Source organism: Pyrgilauda ruficollis, unplaced genomic scaffold, assembly GCF_017590135.1.
Source record: "Pyrgilauda ruficollis isolate IOZ18807 unplaced genomic scaffold, ASM1759013v1 scaffold77, whole genome shotgun sequence".
NCBI lineage: Eukaryota > Metazoa > Chordata > Aves > Passeriformes > Passeridae > Pyrgilauda > Pyrgilauda ruficollis.
This window is the reverse complement of record NW_024529599.1, coordinates 1,506,562-1,525,287: the sequence shown is the minus strand read 5'-3', so window position 1 is coordinate 1,525,287 and position 18,726 is coordinate 1,506,562. Positions and strand designations below refer to the sequence as shown.

The following is an 18,726-nucleotide window of genomic DNA, read 5'->3' as shown; positions in this document are numbered from 1 at the left end:
GCAGGCTCCTGCTCTCATTAAATTCCAGTGTTCCTCCTGTTCCCTCTGGAAAATGGATATGGATTACATTAGTTTTCCTGGCTGCTCATAGGAAATCTGTTTTGCTTCCTTGATGAGCGCTGATGTTCACTCATAGCTCTGCATTGCTTTGCACCATTTCTTCATGTCAGTCACCAAAAAGAGGTCAAGAAGGCTGACCTGTGTGGAATTTGGCAGATAAAGCTGGTCTTACAGCGCACAGTATTTGTGTCAGACTTTGAAATTGTGCTGAGCAGTTGGTTTACAGCAGTGCAGCTGATGTGGAGTGATGGAGTGTGTTGTATTGACAGACTAAGCTGTGCTTATGCAGAGTTATTTATAATCTTAACATCAAGAGCTGCTCAGGCTACTGTTTCCAGAATATTTCTCTTTCATTTCTGTTATACTTCTGCATATCCTGGCTGTGGAGCCAGGGATTCTTGGCACACATTCATCATTAGGCTGTTGTTCAGCAAATCAAAAAGGTTTGAACACCTTTCAGCAGAAAAAGCTGCCATTAAGTGCTGTATCTCAGACTGCCATGCCATGTTGAATTTCTGCCCAACGATGCCCATGAAAGAAGCTGCTGATCGTGATTTTTCCTTCTCTCCCCCAGACTGTGGAGCATGGATTTCCCCACCAGCCCAGTGCCCTGGGCTACAGCCCGTTTCTCCGTCTCATGGCCATTGGGACACGATCAGGAGCCATCAAGGTGTATCCTTTGAACACCCTGGGAGAGTTCTCTAACCTCAGCAGAATTACTGCAGCTTTGAAGACACTTCAAAAGTTAGATTAAGTATGAATTTGCAAGCAAGGATTACTGGAACACTGGAACAGTTTGTGAGGGTTTGGAGTGATTTTGGTCTGGTCAGTGTGGGGTTATCTTTCCAAGAGCTGGGCTACAGCTGTGACAGAAGCTGAGCTGATGCAGATATTAAACAAGACTCTGCTCTTGCTGTGCAGAAGGTCAGACTAGATCTAGCCTAAGTTTAGCAGTCCTTCACATTGTAAATTCCAGGGTTGTTTAAATATTTGGGGCAGGGTTCCTTTTTCTTTTTTTTTTTTTTCCTAAAGCAATTCTATTTCAAAGGTTAAAGCTGAAGTCAGAAATGCTTTCTACTTCCTGAGTTTTTGACCATCCAGGAATTAAAGACCTAAACATTGAAGGTGGTGATTTATTTTTTGTAGCTAATGCCATCTAGTCTTATTTTTGTGTGTGTGAGATGATTCTCATGACAGAGACCAGTTAGATGAGCTGTAAAACAGGCATGTCACCCAGCCCAGAAAGGAAAAGTTGGTGCTGTCTCTGCCAGCTTAATCATTCACTGCTGGTGTTGTTTGTGCTCAGAGGCTGGACTCCACATGCAGGCAGTAGCCATCTGTCTCCTGGTTACAAATTAGTTAAGCAGGATTGTAATGTCTGGGAAAGCACTGAACATCCCTGAGAAAAAACCGGGTCCAGGCACCTCTTCTGCATATACTGAAGGAAGAAGTGAACTTCCCTGTTCTCCACAGTGAGCACAGCCTGCAAATTTTACAAGCAAAGTAGATTTGCATTGATTCTTTGCAGTCCAGCTCACCAACAGTAAAATGTGGTTTCAAACTAATCTCTTTTTGTCTTGCTTGCTAGCAAGCTTCTTATCAATTAATTGTAGCTGTGGGTCACCTTAAATACTGTAGATCCTCAACAAACTCATCAGATATGGTGCTCCTGGGGTGGAGTTCATGGGTTTACATGAAGAAAACAACACTGTAATGCAGATTCACTTTATACCTGATCAGGTAAGTGCATTTTCAGTACCTCTGTGACTTAGGTAGATCTCTCCTAAACAGGTGTTGATTTTATTCTGGGGATCTGGGCTCCTATTACCAAGTATATTCAAATAGTGTTTGGTTGGGAATGTTTATCCCAGTGTATTTTGTGCTCTCAGCAGTGCTTGTTGCTGTGGAGATGCTCAGTAAAACTAGAAGAGAAGCTTTAAACTAAAGAGTAGCTTTATTGTTCATAACTGTTACTCATTTATCTCCAGTAACATCCTGGGAATGGTAATAAGGCCATGACAGTTCAGGCAATTTGCTGCAGTAGCAAATATTTCCTTTTCCTTTTGCAGCCCCTATTTTTTTCAGTATGACTGAGTAGTCTTTCTTCTGCACAACAGATAGAACAGGAGCTGCTGCTGAGCTGATTTAATTATTTTCAGGAGCTCAGAACAGCACTGCTAACCTCATCTGCTGTTAAGTTTGTTGCCTTTGTGATTGGGGGTATTGACTGTTGCTCCTGGGGATTGCTGAACAGTTATTGCCACACTCTAAAAATAGGAAAGCAGAATTTTCCAAATGTCTGGTGGCTGTCTAACCACTTTCCCTTGACAGTCCAGACTGGTGTCTTAGTTGCAGACGTTGTTCTCTGATGCCCCCAGTGTAGCACAAGTGGCCTCTTTATGAGAGGGATTTAATTCTTGAGGCGGTTTTGGGTGTCTGTTTGCTTAACTAATGGTATAAACTGAAACTCCCATGGGGAGTGTTGCACCAGGTGTGGCTGCAGCAGGTAAAATGCTTCAATTTGAACATCCAGCCAGCAGGGCTGGGCTCATAAAAGGATTCTGACACAACCCTCAGAATGAGGTTGGACATGAAGAATGTGAGGAGTGTGGTGTAGCAGAGTATATCAGCCCCACCCAAAGCTGGGGTGTGTTCAGCAAACCTGTGCTGAGCCAGGAGGAGGTGAGATACAGCCTGCAGCTGCATGGCTGGGCTTTACAGCACAGGCTGATCTTTTTTGGGAGCCTAAATCCTTGTCATCCCCCTCAGTGATAACCTGTGCCTTTATAACAGGGTTTTTAGCCTCTAGGCTACTTCTTGCCTCTCTCCACCCCCCAAATCCCATTGCTGCAGTGTTTGTCCACTGCCATAAAAAACTGAACCAGCTCCCCAGTCCTGTTTTAGCAGGGAATTATGAACAGCAGCAAATCTACTGCTAAATTTACTGTGTTATATTTAATACTGGCATTCTGAAAAAAGCAAGTTGTGTGATTTTTGCAGTGCCAGCTGGTGACACTGCTGGATGATAACAGCTTGCACCTCTGGAGCCTGAAGCAGCACGGAGGAACGTCCGAGCTGCGGGAGGAGCATCGCTTCACCCTCAAAGGGCCACCTGGGTAAGGCACAGCAGGGGCTTGGAGCTGCTCTGGGCATAAGCAGCCAGAAAATTCTGCTGTTGTTTAAGCTAGAGCCTGTCCAGTTCTTACAGCCTGCCACTCCTCTGAATCCATTGAAAAGACATCCATGGAAACAAACCAAGAGCTGGCTAGGGCATGGGAGATCAGCTTTTAAATGTGCTCAACCAGTGCAAAGGGTGACATATCTTAAAATATTGTGCATTCACTGCTGTGAGTACAGGAGCTGTTAAGGTTAGGTAAATCTAACCATGCCTTAAGTCAGACATTGAAATGCTGTTGTGGTTTTAGTTTGACTTCATCTTGCCAGTTTTAGGTGAGCTATTTTTAGGAACACTTAGAGAGGGTTCTGTAAAAAAGGTGTCTGGTTCTTTCTCCATGCACTTGTCAAAAATTTCTGACATAATTTGTCTTAAAGCTGATTGAAGACACGAAGAGGAAAATCAAGGAGCGTCAGCTGATGTTTTTTCCTTCTTAAAAAAAATCATGCCTCCAAAACAAATGACAGTGATAAATTTCCCTGTTATGTTGTGAACTCTCCCAAATTCAGTAACAAGAGTCTCTTTGCATCCCCAGCTCTCCACCAAGTGCCACCCAGGTAACAGCTGTGCTTCCCCATTCCTCACGGGAAGTGCTGTACCTGGGCACAGAGAGTGGCAACATCTTTGTGGTGGAGCTGCCCTCGTTCCGAGTGCTGGAGGACAGGACCATCACCCCCGAGGCCGTGCTGCAGCGGTGAGTGAGTAAGCAAACAAGACGTGGAATCCCATTACCAGACACATCCTTTGTTAAAATGTCACCCCAGATCATGTACTGGGGCCTCACTGTTGTGTTAAGCATTGTCCATATCTGCCTGACTCTCATGAAAGTAACTTTTGGTCCTGGTGTGTTGAGTAACAATTTCTGTCCTGGTCCAGCCTGGTGTTGCCACTGTGGAGGATAGAGCATGTTCACTTGGGCTGAATCTGCAAACCTTGTGCCCCAGCCTTTGTGTTTAGTTTTAGAAAAAAAAATTTTTTTAGCTGTAATTACCCATTTATTTTTTCAACCACTGGCAGAACATCTGGTGCTGCTTTGTTCAAATGAAGTTCTTATCACTCTGCTGAGTGTTGCTGAAAACTGTCCTACTTCACTTCTACTGACATTTCCATCTTACCATTATTCCTTAAGAGAATAGGGTGTGTGGTTCAAACTGTCTTTACAGTCCTGGGATGCAGTCCTGGAATTCATTGTAAACCTTGCCTTTCCTTGAAGAAATGGGACTAGGTGCATGTCCATGTGGTAGGCCTGATGTGATGTCTCCCATGAGATATTTCTGCTGCTTGAAGGATTTGTGGGATCAACTGTTTCAACTTTCTTGCTTAATTTCTCATTCTTACACCTTTTATTACAGTCCTTTCAGGTTGTACCTGGAATCAGCTTCTCTTGGTTTTCTCTTCTGCTCCTGCAGGATACCAGAAGATAACTGCAACAGACGATCCTGTGAACTGGTGGAAGCTCTTCAGGAGCATCCCAAGAACCCTGACCAGATCCTAATTGGATACAGCAGGGGCTTGATTGTCCTCTGGGACCTGCAGAATAACAAAGCAACACACCATTTCCTGGGCAGCCAGGTACTGATTCAATCCAGAGTCAGTTCAGTAGGGCAGGAAGGGTGGAAGGGCTCTCACTGAAGATAAATCAGGTGCAGGGAGAGCCTGACAAAGCTGCTTTTTTAGTAAGAACAGGTTGTTTTGGGGAGATAAGAGCTCTCTGGAGAGCAGTCATTTGTATGGTTTTCTTTTCAGCAACTGGAGAACCTCTACTGGCAGAGGGATGGCAGTAAATTCATTAGTTGTCACTACGATGGAAGTTACAGCCAGTGGCCAGTATCCAGTGACAACAGGCAGTCAGAGCCTCTGGAAAACACTGTGCCTTATGGTCAGTAAGTGAGATTTAACTGTTGTGTATTTGTCCAAACCCAAACTAATTCTGAGCTTGTGTAGGATATTCAAGTCACAATTCTCCCTAGTGTTTAATGGCAAAATGCAGAAGTGCCTCTTGAATGGCTTGTAAGCCTTGACTAAGGGATTTCAGCCCAGATTTTCTCTTGGATTTGAAACTTCTTTGCATTGTTGAAATCTCTACTCAACATGGAGAGCAAGTCCTGACAGTATTAGTGCCCCTTTTGAAGAAGGGTGTTGGTGATTCAGCTCTTTGTTTTAGCTGGTGTCCTGTTCAGCAGGAGTTGCTTGGATCCTGTGTAATTAATAGTGAGCTGAGTGTATTTTTTGTTGACCTGAGCAGTGATTAAATGAAGCTTCTGATTTTCTGGAAACCATCAAATGGGAATGACCTCACCTTTTGAGTGCAAAGAAGCTTCTAAAGCTCTATCACTTAATATTAGTTTCAGGAATGGCTGTGATTTTAGCAATCCTTTCTATTAAATCAGCTCCTCCAGCAGCACTTCTACTCCCTGGTAGCCATCAGCAGCATGGCTTAGAGCTGCCCCTGAACCTAAGCTGTGTTTTGCTGTGGAGTTCTGTGGTCAGTGTGTCCCAGAAGACTTGTCTGATGTGGCTTGGTCTGGGGAGGTGGTGCTGGCTCCTACTAATTTAGGTGGCTCCCCTTGGGGTGGAGGATAAAGTGACCTGGCTGAAGCAGAATCAGCAACTTCTGATGTAAAGATGCAGTTCTTGAACTGCAGCAAATAACTCTTGTTTTCTCAGGTCCTTTTCCTTGCAAGGCCATCTCCAAGATCTACTGGCAGACAACAAAAAATGGGTGAGTTTGTGATGCATCCCTTCCATCTCAGCTGTTGGAAGGGTGCAGTGTGCAATGCCATATGAACCCTTTAGAGTAACATTATAAGAACTTGTTGTCAAACTTTCTTTGGCATTTCTTTAATTTTTTTCTTGCTCCTTATTTCAGCACAGACCACTTTAACCCTTTCTTTCTCTTAAGGCTTCCTTACATAATATTCCAAGGAGGAATGCCCCGGGCTAGCTATGGAGACCGGCACAGTATCTCTGTTATCCACGGCAGCCAGCAAACAGCCTTTGACTTTACCTCACGGGTGATAGACTTCTTTATAATCTTCAGTTCAGCTCCTGCTGCAGGTATGTGATGGAAGGGCATTACTGAGGAATTAGGGTAGCTGTGGACGTGTGTGGGAATCTGCCTGGTATAAATAGCATAATGAAATGTGATAAGGAGGTCAGTTGTTTGGGGAGTTTCTGAGACTTCAGCAGAGAATCAAAGAATCATTTCGTTTGGCAAAGACCCTTAAGATTGAGTCGAGCTGTGGAAGACTCCCATTTAAAAGTGAAATGTAAAATACTGCTGTAAATAAAGGGCTGGTTACAAATGCCATACATTCTTCAAAAAATTAGGCTACTCTGTTAATGAGAAAAGATCTTTTAAGCCTATATCTGTTTAAGCTGGACATTAGATGTAACCAGGTCGTGAAATGAGGAGCTGAATATTGTTGTTTGGAAATAGCACTTCAAAGGAGGCTAATAATTAAAACCAGAATTTACTCCCACTGAGACATTGCTTCTTTTAATTAGTACCTGGATTTGTGTCTGGAGCTTTGGGTAACAAATCAGCAAAGGGTGACATAGAACCAAGGGTCAGTATATGGAGAACTTAATTTCCTTACTGCTGGTGAACATGAATGTAAACTGAATAGTTCTCATTCCTGGAATTGTGTAGAGCTTGTCAGATTCTTGCTTCTGTTGAAGAGCTTTCTTACTCTTACTTCTGCAGTAACTTTACATTCTTCCTTTTCATTAAACTGTAAAGGTTTTCCCCAAGAACTGTTTGTTTAATGCTAGTGTAGTTCTTGCTTCTGGTTAACCTGGAGTAACTGGGTATAAAATGCTATTTCAAGCTCCAAAAATGTGCAGGATCAGACTACACTGCAAATTGTTTAGGAGCTTGTAAGTAAATCTTCTGTTACTGGATCTTCTTAGGCTTTCTAGTCTCTGATTTGCCTGCTGGACTGGTTTCCAACCAATTTGTCCTGTGTCCTGCCAGGGAGGGTGGTGACAGCCACAGCTGCACATCCTGGTCTGTCGGTGCCGGTTGATCCCTCCGGCCTGTTCTGGGAAGCAGAGCACAGATCCAGGGGAGGAATGTCTTGGGAAAAGAGGCAGAAAAAAACAGCTTTTGGATTCCCTCTTGCCTCTCTTCTTAGATCTTAACAGGCCCTCTCAGGTCACTGAAAAGAGAGCAGAGAAATAAAAGTGTAACTGAGCAGAAGTGCCTGTATGTGTCTGTTACTGATTTTCCCTGCACAACACTGCCCTTTCTAAGCATCTTCCAAGTGTGCAGAACCTACAGGTCTAAATCTTCAAGCTCACTGTGCTGATAAACTTGAGCTACTGTTTCATACTTCGAGTTCAATACCTTTTGGTGTTAAGGAAGGAGACCCTTTTACTGTCTATGAAACTGTCAGAGTGGAGATTCTGGATGATGGAACAAAAGCATTAAAGATGAAAGAAGTCTTTTTTAGGTCAGAGTTGGACTGCTTAGAGTTCAGGTTCTGGATATGATTAGAAATCCTTTAGGATGAAATAACTCAACAAACAGGCTTTATATTTCTACTTCCCAAGAATTGAATTATCCAGTTAACACCGCTGCCGGTGGGTTCAGACAGGAGCTGCTACAGGAAACTGAAACTGTTGCACTCAGATGAGGAAGTTTTTTACAATAAAATAAGGTTTCTGTGGTTGACAAACTTCCTTGTGGCTGATTGCCTCAGCTTAGTGGATCTACATAGCTTGCCTTGTTTGCCCTTAAGCAGTCTTCCCTGCAATGACAATACCAGGGTATTAATTGTATACCAAAGCCAATTAATTTAATAAGCACAAAGCTTATGCATTGCAGCATGGTCGTAGCTGGTGACTTTTCACTACCCTGAATATGCTATGGAAACAGTTTTTAAAAAGGCCAGCCCTTCCTGTTACTATTTTTTTTTTAGTTAGGTGGGTGAGTGTGTGGCAATCGTGACAAATTTTACTGTGCCTTAAAATAGATTCTTGCCACAAGAAATGATGTGTGTTTTTGCAGGGAAAAAAATTGTTCAAACAGAGCACTTTTGGCTAAGGTTGGCAACAATAAACTGCAGGGCTGTTACAGTACAGGGATGATATTATTAGTTTTATAGTGAAGTCCTCTGGGCAACTGCAAATGATGGTACATAGGAAAGCAAAGTAAAAGTGACTAGAAAACTTTTTTTTTCATTATGAAACTGAACTAATTAGTGATGTATTGTGGCTGGGCCTAGTCAGAGGTGAAACTTGGGGTGTCTCACTAGTGATGCCCAGTACTAATTACTTGAATTTAGTTTTGCTGAGTGAACAGAGTTGGTATGTGCCTTCTTGCAAGTGTATACCAGGTAATCAACCAAGTAAAGGAGGGAAGTAAAAGTACAGTTTAGGAGGGAAGGTCAGGGAAAAGCTGTTAGGTAGTTTGCTAATGGCTCACTGTTTATCAACCCCAGTCCAGCTTTAGATTCACTCAGATTTCTGTAGCTGTGTTAATTGTCACTGCTGTGAACTGGTCTGTGGTTTTGGTTTTCCCCACCAGTTTGCTGCTGTGGCTGACTCGTCAACCTTGCTGCAATAATGTCCTTGTAGACTAAATTTTTTTCACTCAAGATTTTCCATTATAACTTGAGTTATAATTCTTGTTTGTGTCAGATGTCACCAGAAGTTACATGATCGTATTTCCTGTGTAGTTGTTCCTAATACACATAAGAATTATTAGATGATGTACTGTCTTTAAAAATAAAGTCTAGAGGATGTGTCACAACATATGAGAAGAAGAAAAAATGAAAAGACCTGAATTGTAAATACTTGTCAGTTCAAACAGAGAAGCATTCTGCAGAACCCAAGGCATTAGCATGTTTAAGCAGCTTAGCCTGGATGGACTGTGGTCCTAACACAGCACTAAATGGGTCACTGCTGGGATGTATACATGTCTTTCCACCCCGTGCTGTTAATTACCTGCAGGTAAAATCTTTGGAATTCTGGCTGTTACAGTAGTAAGAGTGAACATTGTGTTATTCAGTCATTGTTGTTAAAAAATTTTATACTCTGCAATGGAATCTATTAAAAGTCACTGTCACAGCCCCAGGAGTAATGCAAAGAAACCCGAATTTGCAGTAAATCTTGTACGTTTTGTAAGTCTTGTAAAATTTGCAGTGTCTTCAGATCCACTCATACTCCCAGTTAACATAGAAGCATTTAAGGCCCAGTTAACACAGAAGCATTTAAGGTTTTTTCCAAGAAAAATGTTGATGCGGAGGTGCGTGATTACAGTTTTCAAAGAGCCTTACAGGAAGCTTGTTTGCACTGGCCTTGGCTGGTCGGTTTTGTCAGCCTCAATGAATGTTATTTCTGCAGAGTTTGATGACCCCTCTGCCCTGGTGGTGCTGGCAGAAGAAGAGCTCGTGGTCATAGACTTGAAAAGTGCAGGCTGGCCAGCAGTGCACCCTCCATACCTGGCCTCCCTGCACTGCTCAGCCATCACCTGCTCTCACCACGTCTCCAACATCCCACTGAAGCTCTGGGAGCGGATTATCAGCGCTGGGAGCAAGCAGAACATTCACTACTCCAGTATGGTATGGCAGCTGTGTGTCCCCCCTGTGTTCCTACGTGTTCAGGCCAGTGTGACTGCCCAGGGTGTGGGTGGTCTGTGTTGCTGACGATCTGCAGAGGGTTCAGCCCCAGCAGACACTGTCCTGCTTCTTAACAGGATCGAGAGAGGCCTTTTCCCAAAGCAGTACAGCTACACTGGGGAATTAAAATGTGCTATTTTTTAAGCTTTGACAAGCCAGAGGGAAGCCTGAGTGTTCCCAGCTGGCGGTGGTAACAAAGTTCTCATGTAAAAGCATGAAGCTTGTCGGGGAAATGTGTAGAATGCCTTCTAAAAGGCACAGTTGGTGTCAGAATGGGAACATCTAATCCCAACAAAAGCTGACAGCGTGGACTGTTTCACTGCTACTTGCACTGGAGTTCATGCCCTCCTGCTGACTGTATGTTCTCTGCACACTGTCACTGCCCAGGCAGTCACATTTCTCTTTCTGTATTTGTAGCCGTGGCCGATTGATGGTGGCACCAACATCGCTCCAGATCCTCCGCAGAGGGACTTGCTGCTAACAGGGTAGGTGCTCACCTGGGAACCAGCAGGGAGCCAGTTCCAGTTCCCCTTTTCCAGCTGACTGAGATTTTCCCATGGAGTCAAAAGTCTGCTCATCTTTTGGGGCAGAGACTGCAGCTTTACAGTGCAGCTTCTCAAAGCTGTGCTGCTGGCTTTGTAAAGTCAATTTATTTTGCTGCTTCTGAGCAAACAGGTCATGATGTCCACAGATAACCCAGAAAGTGGCTGATTTTTAGTTTTGATGTGTTATCCATTGCCCCTACTCCCAAAGTGTGTAGGAGTGCAGGCGCTAATCCAGCCTGCTTCAAAGGCAGCAGTGTTAAAGTGAAGCTTAATCTTCCATGTTTTGAAGCATTTTCCCTCTACCTTACACCTTGAATCTTAAAATAGAGGTTAGCTTGGACTCCTGTCTGCTTTGATCAGCATGAACAGATCTAGCTAAGAGTTGAAAGTAGCTAGCAAGAGGTTGTCTCATTGCATAAAAATCTGCCATTTTATTTTCAAAGCACTTTTGAGAGTTTCAGTGGTCTGTTCCTCAGATTGCATTCTTGATGGAGCACGTTAGAAGCTTCTACCCTTGTGTTGGAAGACTGTTGCAAATTTTCACCTGGGGAACTGAGATTAAAGCTTGATTTTTTTTTAGTTTATTTTTTCTCTTTTTCCTGGATGAGTTTTTCTTTCCATATGCTAAGCTTTTTGCCTTTTACATGTCTTTTTTGGCATAATCTTAAATTAGTGTAATGGTGTCAGATCACCAAGAACACCTGAATTAAAAAAAACCCAACAACCATAAACAAAAACAAAACCCACAAAAAATACACAAGAAGCCAAAAATCTGTCTCCTTGTGGTTTTTTGTTTTGGTTCTTTATTTTCCCCTCTGTTTTACCCTCCATGTGCTGTTCTCCTGTGTGATGTGTGCTCCTGTATCCTCTCCCCCAGCCATGAGGACGGCACAGTGAGGTTTTGGGATGCCTCTGGTGTCTGCTTGCACCTTCTCTATAAGCTGAGCACAGTGAGAGTGTTCCTCACGGATGCTGATCCCAATGACAACATGAACACCCTGGGGGAGGATGAATGGCCTCCCCTCCGCAAGGTAAGAGAGCTGCTGCTGGTAGAAACTTCCTCAAAACCTGGGGAGTTCTGATTCCTGCCCCAGTTAAAGACCAGCCCCTCTCTGTTCTCTTGCCTAGGTTGGTACCTTCGATCCTTACAGTGATGATCCAAGACTTGGGATCCAGAAGATCTACCTGTGTAAATACAGTGGATACTTGGCTGTAGCTGGTACAGCAGGACAGGTATTGGAATATGAACAGTCAACATAAACTTTGTTTTCTGGGGAGATTTCAGTGTAATCTGCTAAAATTCAAAGTGCTCATTTCTGTCATGGTAAATTGATCTGTTTTCTGGAAATGATTAATGGAACACTGCTTTGGTGAGGCCCCACTTTGAGCGCAGCATCCAGTGCAGGAAGGACATGGAGATGGTGGAGTGAGTCCAGAGGAGGCCACCAAGTTCATTAGAGGGATAGAGCAGCTCTGCTGCAAGGAAAAGCTGAGAGAATTGGGATTGTTCAGCCTGGAGAAGGGAAGGTTTGGGGTCACTTAATTTCACCCTGGTACCTGAAAGAGCCTACAAGAAACATGGATAGAGACTACTTACAAGGTCCTGGAGTGACAGAACAGGGGGGAGTAGCTTCAAACTGTAGGTTTGGGTTAGATATTAGATAGGAAGAACTTCTTTACTGTGAGGGTGATAAGGCACCGTAGCAGGTTGCCTGGAGAAGTTGTGGATGCCCTGTCCCTGAAAGTGTTTAAGGTCAGGTTGGATGGAGCTTTGACCAGAAAAGGTATCCCTGTGCATGGCAGGGGCTAGAACTAGGTGATCTTTAAGGTGCCTTCCAACCCAAACCGTTCTGGGATTGACTTTCTAGTATAAACTTTTCTCTCATTCCTCTGAAGTTCACCCCTGTCTCCAACAAAGCCTTTTAATTTTAGTGAAGGTGGTGGCTGGTTGTGCATCAGAGCCCAAACTGATAGCATGCACAAGTTTATTCTGCTCATCTGTGACATAAATGTGTGAAAACATGAAATCTGCTAAGGCACTGGGCACTGCTCAGTGGAGAGAGAGCTCTTGGGAGTGCTTGTTCTCCTGTACCTCAAGAACAGCCCTGGGACAGCACTTCTGTTTGGTACAGTCCATAAATCAGGTGTGTGCTGGAAAACTGGTGTTCAGCATAGCACCGCACATGCTGAATATAGAAATTCTCTACCTATATTACATTATACTCTTTGGACATGGCTGCTTCTGCTTTTGAGTAAGAGCATTTCTGTTGTTAGTGCAGAAGCAGGAATTTGTAGGTACTTTTGTGAAGTAGCTTAAAAGTTTATTGTTTTGCACACTAATTCAAACCCTGTTCTATTTCTGTATTAATTTGTAGCCAAATAGGGAAGAATTTTGAAAAAAAAGAGGGAGAATTGTGGTTACAGCCTGAAGGGTAAAACTGATGTCAGAACAGAAAGACATTTTCACAGTGCCTGTGGCTGATTCGTTCTTATGCCATGAGCAGGGGATTGGCTCTGGTTACACCTGTGTGTATTCCCTGTGGATGGAAACATTATTCAGGGAGGGAGCAGCAGATGTCCTGGGGAGCTGCTGCTGCCTTTGTGCAGGAAGAGGTGTCAGTGTCTCATTTCTGTGACAGGTCTTCACATTGCCCAAGGTCAGCTCCAAACTGAAGCTCAAGCTGACAGCCCTGGAGGGCTGCAGGGTTCGGAAGGTGACAGTTGCCAACTTTGGCAGCTGCAAGACTGACGATTACAGCGAGAACGACCTGGCAGTGCTGACCAACCTGGGAGACATCCAGATCATCTCCCTGCCCTTCCTCAAGCTGCAGATCCGCTACCCCTGCATCCGCAAGGAGGATGTGAGCGGCATTGCATCCTGTGTCTTCACCAAATATGGCCAAGGTGAGGTGGGCTTCTCCCAGATCATCCCTCTTGTTGTGTGTTTGAGACAATGGGAAACGGCTCAGTGGTTTTTAGCTGGCTGTGTACACGTGTGAGACTGTTTCAGAAATGTGTTCATTGTGTGTTTCTGGGCAGTACCAGCTGCCAACAGGTACCAACAAATGAGTTAGAAGAAGCAGGAGTGAGTTTGTTCCATTACTGTTCATGAATACAGGAGTGAATAGTGGTTTTTAGCTTGGATGTGCCCCTTAGATAACTTCCACCTGGCCACCCTCCTCTTGTCTGGTGTGGGGTGAATGGCTCTTTCAGCAGCAGGCTCTGGGCAATGACTCCACTGTGCCTCCTGTACTGCCTGTGTCTCAGCACTCACATTGCAAAACTGGGATTCTGTGGCTGCTGAGGAGGGATCACTGCTTTCCAGTTGATTTTCTGCATATTTCTGTGCTCTTTTCCCCAAGTGTCAGCACAGGACAACAGAATTATGTCTCAGCATAACCTTCAATTGTACAGTCTCTAGGCTGACCAGAGGGGAACTGGGGTAATATCTTCCTCAATGATCCCTCCTTGCTTAGATAGAAAGAAAAGCAAACCCTTTCTGCCAGACACAGATCATACCTAGATCTGTTCTTTTTTAGACGGATCACCTTTGGTTCTGGAACTGTTTGCTGAGAATTGCCCTTATAAATTCCCAATCCCCTGTAGGTTTCTATCTGATCTCGCCCTCGGAGTTTGAGAGGTTTTCCCTTTCCACCAAATGGTTGGTGGAGCCCCGGTGCATCGTGGACATGCCAGAAGTGACAAGCAACAACCACGTGCACAAGTCTGGCACAGAGAATGCTGCAAGGAAATCCAGGTAATGTCTGTAACACTCTTGCACACTGACCGTGTCTGAGTAGGGAGGAAAGAAAACCCCTTTGAAGTTAACATCCATAGAGGGGCTGGCATCAGGAAATGTAACCTTCCCTCTGATGGTTTTCCTACTTGGAGAACATTTAGTAGGACAGCGCAGGAAGCTTTGGAACTGGTATTCCTAAGTTGGAGTCACAAATGTAGAGAAAGCCCTGAGTTGCTTTGCTTGCTCCCAAGTGCTGAAGCTGAGCTGTTGCTCTGTGAAAGGAAATCCACTGTTCCTCCTCTCCTCTTGGAACATCAGTGAGTAACAGCAGATCTGACACTCACAAAGATCCTACAGGAATTTTATTCCAAGAATTTAGAAGTGTTTTGTGGTGCCTGCAGACTTCTGCATCACCAGCATGTGGTGAAGCCCTTCCCACACTCAGCAAACCATCTAGTTGATGTGCACTGGAGCCTCTTGTAGCTGCCAAGAACACACAGGAATTCTCTGCACTCCTGTTCTTCAGTAATTGTTTTTTGTCTCCTTTCCTTTTTTAGGGGACCAGGAATGAGTCCAGGTGACTGTGGAGAAGATGGTAAGTGAAAAAAAATAAGTGTACTGAGGGTAGCATGGTGTGTGTAAACTTCAAAATGTCTTTCCTCTTGCTGCAGTTGATATTTTCTACCTAAGAATGGGAAAAATAAGGAAGGATGTGGGGGAAACATTGTGACCTGCCTGGACTCTATTTTAGTTGATAGCTCTGGAGTAAGTTGCATGTGGAAGATTCCCTTAAAGGATAGAACAGAGTTTTTGCTGGAGGAAAGGTCTGAACTTTTTCAGATCTTCTGTTATCCAAACTAGTATTGCTGAAAGAAACAGTTCAGTGTGTGAGGGAATTTAAGGATTAGATGTGAAGCATTCAGTGAAGTCCAAAAGTACTTAAGGTGGGGAGAAAATCCAGTTCCATTGTGCATTTCTGCAAAACTGCACTTATTTCAGGAAAAGGGGAAAATAGTGTTAGCTAAAACAAGTTTTCTTACTCTTTTTTAGAAAGGAAGTCTGGGAGGCTGATGGAACATGCCTTACTCAATGACGAAAGTGAGTGAGATGAAGTCTTGCTGCTGAGGGGGAAGGTGCCTTTCTGGGTGGGAAAAGAAGAAAGCTGCTGGGAATTTTGTGGATTCCAGTTCCCAGGGATCTGTAATTACTGGTAGAAATGCTGGGTTTTCTTGAATCCCTGGAAATGAGGGGTTGGACAGATAGCCATGCCCTCGGGCAGGGGTTGTTCTGCAGAGCTGCATTCCCTGCTGAGATAAGAGAAGGATCTTTATTTCCAATAGGACTTGTGTAAGATGACAGCTGGAACAGACAGTTCCTTTGGGGCTCTGGTACGCAGGGATTGGCAACATTTCCTCTGGCAAATGACTGCTTCAGTCCTGTGTGCCAGCCTGCCCAGTAAAAACCTGGTTGTAGAGGCAGTGATGATCTAAGGACTGACCTCTGAGCTGTGGGAGGCAGGTTCTGGAGGCTGTTCAGTGGGGAGGTGGAATGTGGTCAGGCAGCTGCCTGAAAGCAGATTCCCGCTGGTTTGGCTCATTGCTTTAACCCTCTGCTTTCCAGAAGTGCTGAAGGAGATCCAGAGTACTCTGGAGGGGGGCAGAGGGTGAGTGTCAACCAACTTCTCTTCCTGATGGCTGGGGCTGGCAGGGGAGGGCAGCTTGAGGTGACAGCAGGGGGATGCCCACTTGATGGCAGGGATCCTTCTGCGGGAATCTGGTCACATGTGCATCCCACAAGCTACCAAAGGGCAGAAATGAGAGGCAGGTTCTCTTTCACGTGCTGTCCCTTGACATTTTTTATGAATAATGCTTTGTCTCTTTCTCTCCGAAAAGCAGGAGAGATCACATTCCCACATCCCCAAGGAACAGGACTCTGAGTATTCGCATACAGGTTTCTATTTGTGTCAACCCATACTGATCTAAGGGCAGGCCACACGGGCTAAGTTGGTCAAGGATGGGACTCTGGAGTTTTAATCCTGGCTTGACACTGTCCCTTGGATGTGTTCAGTGTCTCTGCTCCCATTCTGTCTGTACAAGAGCTGAGCTACCACCACGGCTGCGGGGCTTTATCTCATCTCCCTAGAGTGGTCAGGGGCTACCAAGTGTAGGCAAAGGACTACTGTCTGCAGGATGCAGGAAGCTTGGTGGGATTGGTAACTGCTGGTGTGGAAGGATCAGTGACTGCCTGACATGCTCTGCTCTGTGCACTTCTCTGGACACTACCTCATCCTGGTCTTCTGTCGGCGTCTGGGAGTGGATGGGATGAGACTGCACTGCAATAAGGAATCTCTTCTTGTGTCATTGCAGGAGCTATGCAGAAAAAAATTCGGCAAGAAGTCCACTAGGACATGGACTAAGTAATGGAGGAGGTAGGTGAGGCTAAAGATACCTGAAGTAGCCAAAGGAAGCAGAAAGTAGAATGAAATTTCTTAATAAGCTTCATCTTATTTCAGTGCTTTGTGCAGAACTCTGACCTGAATTTTCAGGGTGGCAGTCTGCTGGCTGAGTGGTGTGTGAGCACTGTTCAGCACCTTATGTGCTACACCAGTGGTAAAGGAAGAGCTAAAAATCCTTTGAAGGCTCCTGACTCTGACCCTTATCACAGAGTGAGCTGGTGAGGTGGCCAGAGCTCCCAGCAGCAATCTCAGTGTATCAGCTCGTTAGCTCTGATTAGCTTTCACTGCCTGCCTTTTCAAATGGCTTTTGCATTCTTCCCTCCTCCAGCAGATTGACCAGAACTCACGGAGGACACCGTGGCATTGGATCGAGTGCCATAACACTACTGAGTGGGCAAACCGTCCCTGGGGAGAAGGCACCAGTGCTGCCAGCAGCCAGGCTGGGGAGCTGCAGCCCAGTGCTGTGCTTCTGCCTCTGCCTCCCCTCTAGTGCCTCTTGGAGACCTCTCCTGCTGGAGCCCACCTTGCTTTAGCACAGCAATGGATGCCAGGTCTGATGCACCACAAGCCTCTGAGTACATCTAACATTCAAATGTTTGCACATTTCTCTTTTCTACTGGGCTGGGTTTTAAATTATAAATGTTTTACTGCCTTGGTGCAGGATTTTAATAAACGCACACTGTTACCTCCAACAATTATTTTTTGTACATTTTTTAAAAAAATCTTATGGGTATTTCAGTTTTAACAGAAACATTTAGAAATTTACTTTAAGAAAAAAAAAACATTAAGTAATATATGCTAGATTCCTGTGACTGCTGTATGTGGTATCTGAATGAGTAATTTTGGGGTTTGTTTGTTATGGTACTGTTAACTGGCTTTATGGATTTGGGTAGAATCTATTTTTGTAGCCATTCAAATCGGAGGAAAACTAATTGAATTTGATTTTTGTTTCAACACTACATTGCTTTTTTTTTTTTTCAATAAAACTCTGAATTCCCTTTTGTGATCCTTGTCTCCTCTCATATCTATTCTGTCCTTCAACAGCTTCTTTTATATCGCCCGTAGATCCTTTGGGAGAAGGTGGAGCTGCCTGAGCTGAGGGGGGCAAAGAGCACTCCTGGAGGCAAGCAAGGTGGTGGGTGGGAGGAGCAAAGAGATTGTGTCACCATCCTGCAATCCATACGGGATGGGGATGCCAGGAAAGGGCACTGCTTCAGATTATAGTCCCTGGAAGGTCATTGCTGGTTTGTCCTGAATAAAAATGCATGACAACACTGAAGGATTGATCTGGCAGTGCTGCTGTGCTGTCTGCCAGTGGATTTGGAATTGAAGCTGGTGAAGCTCTGCAGAGAGCAGTTTGGTCCTCTTTAAAATTTCTTTTCCTTTATCCCTCATCTAACAGCACTTTTTTTTTTTTTTCCAGCTAAGAAAAAGAACAAAGTATTCTGGAATTTCTCTACTGTAACTTGTTTGTAGCACTGTGATAGCCAGTGAGGAAGAACTAAATCCTCCTGGAAAGGAGCTGAGTTGCTGTCCTTGGCACACTTTGGAAACCTCTCCTTGGAAGCCCTTTTGTTTCAGCCTCTCCTTGGGAGCCCTCTTGATCTTCCCAAGCAAGGCTGAGGAATCCTTTCTTCCCTACAGCACTAGGATGGCACATTCTGTTCTGCAGGAAAAAATGCTTGTAGAGTTGCTCTGCTGGTGCTTCAGGCACCCTTCCTTCTGAAATTATTAATGCCTCCTTTGAGACATAATTTATTGCTAATGAGGTTTTAGAGAGCCTTCTCTTCCAGTTTCCATTTGCAAAGTAGTTTTCACTTCCTTATTTCTGTTTGCTTCATTATTTCCTTGTCTCTTGCTGCAGGACTGAAGCTGGCAGGGAGGTGTCCTGCTGTTTCCACCTCTTGTGCCAGGCATTGATGCTGCAAATTTACAGGAAATTATGGTTTAATCAGCAGCTTCTGAGCTGCTGTGACCCTGTGCATGTGCATCATCCTGGTGCACCCAGCTGCTTCTTTCTGCTCCTCACAGATGGAGTGATTCTAAAGCCTTTTCTGAGTATTTATTTGTTGGCAGGCTTGGGGGAAGATATGTGACAGTCCTACTCAGAAAGGGCAGAAGCAATTTAT

General features: G+C 44.5%; 1 protein-coding gene across 1 annotated transcript in view; it reads left to right on the top strand.

Moving 5' to 3' along the window:
- Positions 1 to 17,589, top strand: part of LLGL2 (LLGL scribble cell polarity complex component 2) — a 30,481-nt gene extending 12,892 nt beyond the window's left edge. Inside the window, exons 3-21 of the mRNA XM_041486497.1 lie at positions 635 to 732; positions 1,719 to 1,800; positions 3,061 to 3,176; positions 3,771 to 3,929; positions 4,645 to 4,807; positions 4,982 to 5,114; positions 5,903 to 5,957; positions 6,138 to 6,292; positions 9,584 to 9,801; positions 10,276 to 10,343; positions 11,281 to 11,434; positions 11,532 to 11,636; positions 13,043 to 13,307; positions 14,010 to 14,160; positions 14,700 to 14,737; positions 15,193 to 15,240; positions 15,763 to 15,805; positions 16,509 to 16,570; positions 16,926 to 17,589. Coding sequence (XP_041342431.1) covers positions 635 to 732; positions 1,719 to 1,800; positions 3,061 to 3,176; positions 3,771 to 3,929; positions 4,645 to 4,807; positions 4,982 to 5,114; positions 5,903 to 5,957; positions 6,138 to 6,292; positions 9,584 to 9,801; positions 10,276 to 10,343; positions 11,281 to 11,434; positions 11,532 to 11,636; positions 13,043 to 13,307; positions 14,010 to 14,160; positions 14,700 to 14,737; positions 15,193 to 15,240; positions 15,763 to 15,805; positions 16,509 to 16,570; positions 16,926 to 16,933 — 2,121 coding nt within the window. The 3' untranslated portion in view covers positions 16,934 to 17,589. The remainder of the gene's footprint in view (positions 1 to 634; positions 733 to 1,718; positions 1,801 to 3,060; positions 3,177 to 3,770; positions 3,930 to 4,644; positions 4,808 to 4,981; positions 5,115 to 5,902; positions 5,958 to 6,137; positions 6,293 to 9,583; positions 9,802 to 10,275; positions 10,344 to 11,280; positions 11,435 to 11,531; positions 11,637 to 13,042; positions 13,308 to 14,009; positions 14,161 to 14,699; positions 14,738 to 15,192; positions 15,241 to 15,762; positions 15,806 to 16,508; positions 16,571 to 16,925) is intronic.
- Positions 17,590 to 18,726: the final 1,137 nt, after the last annotated feature.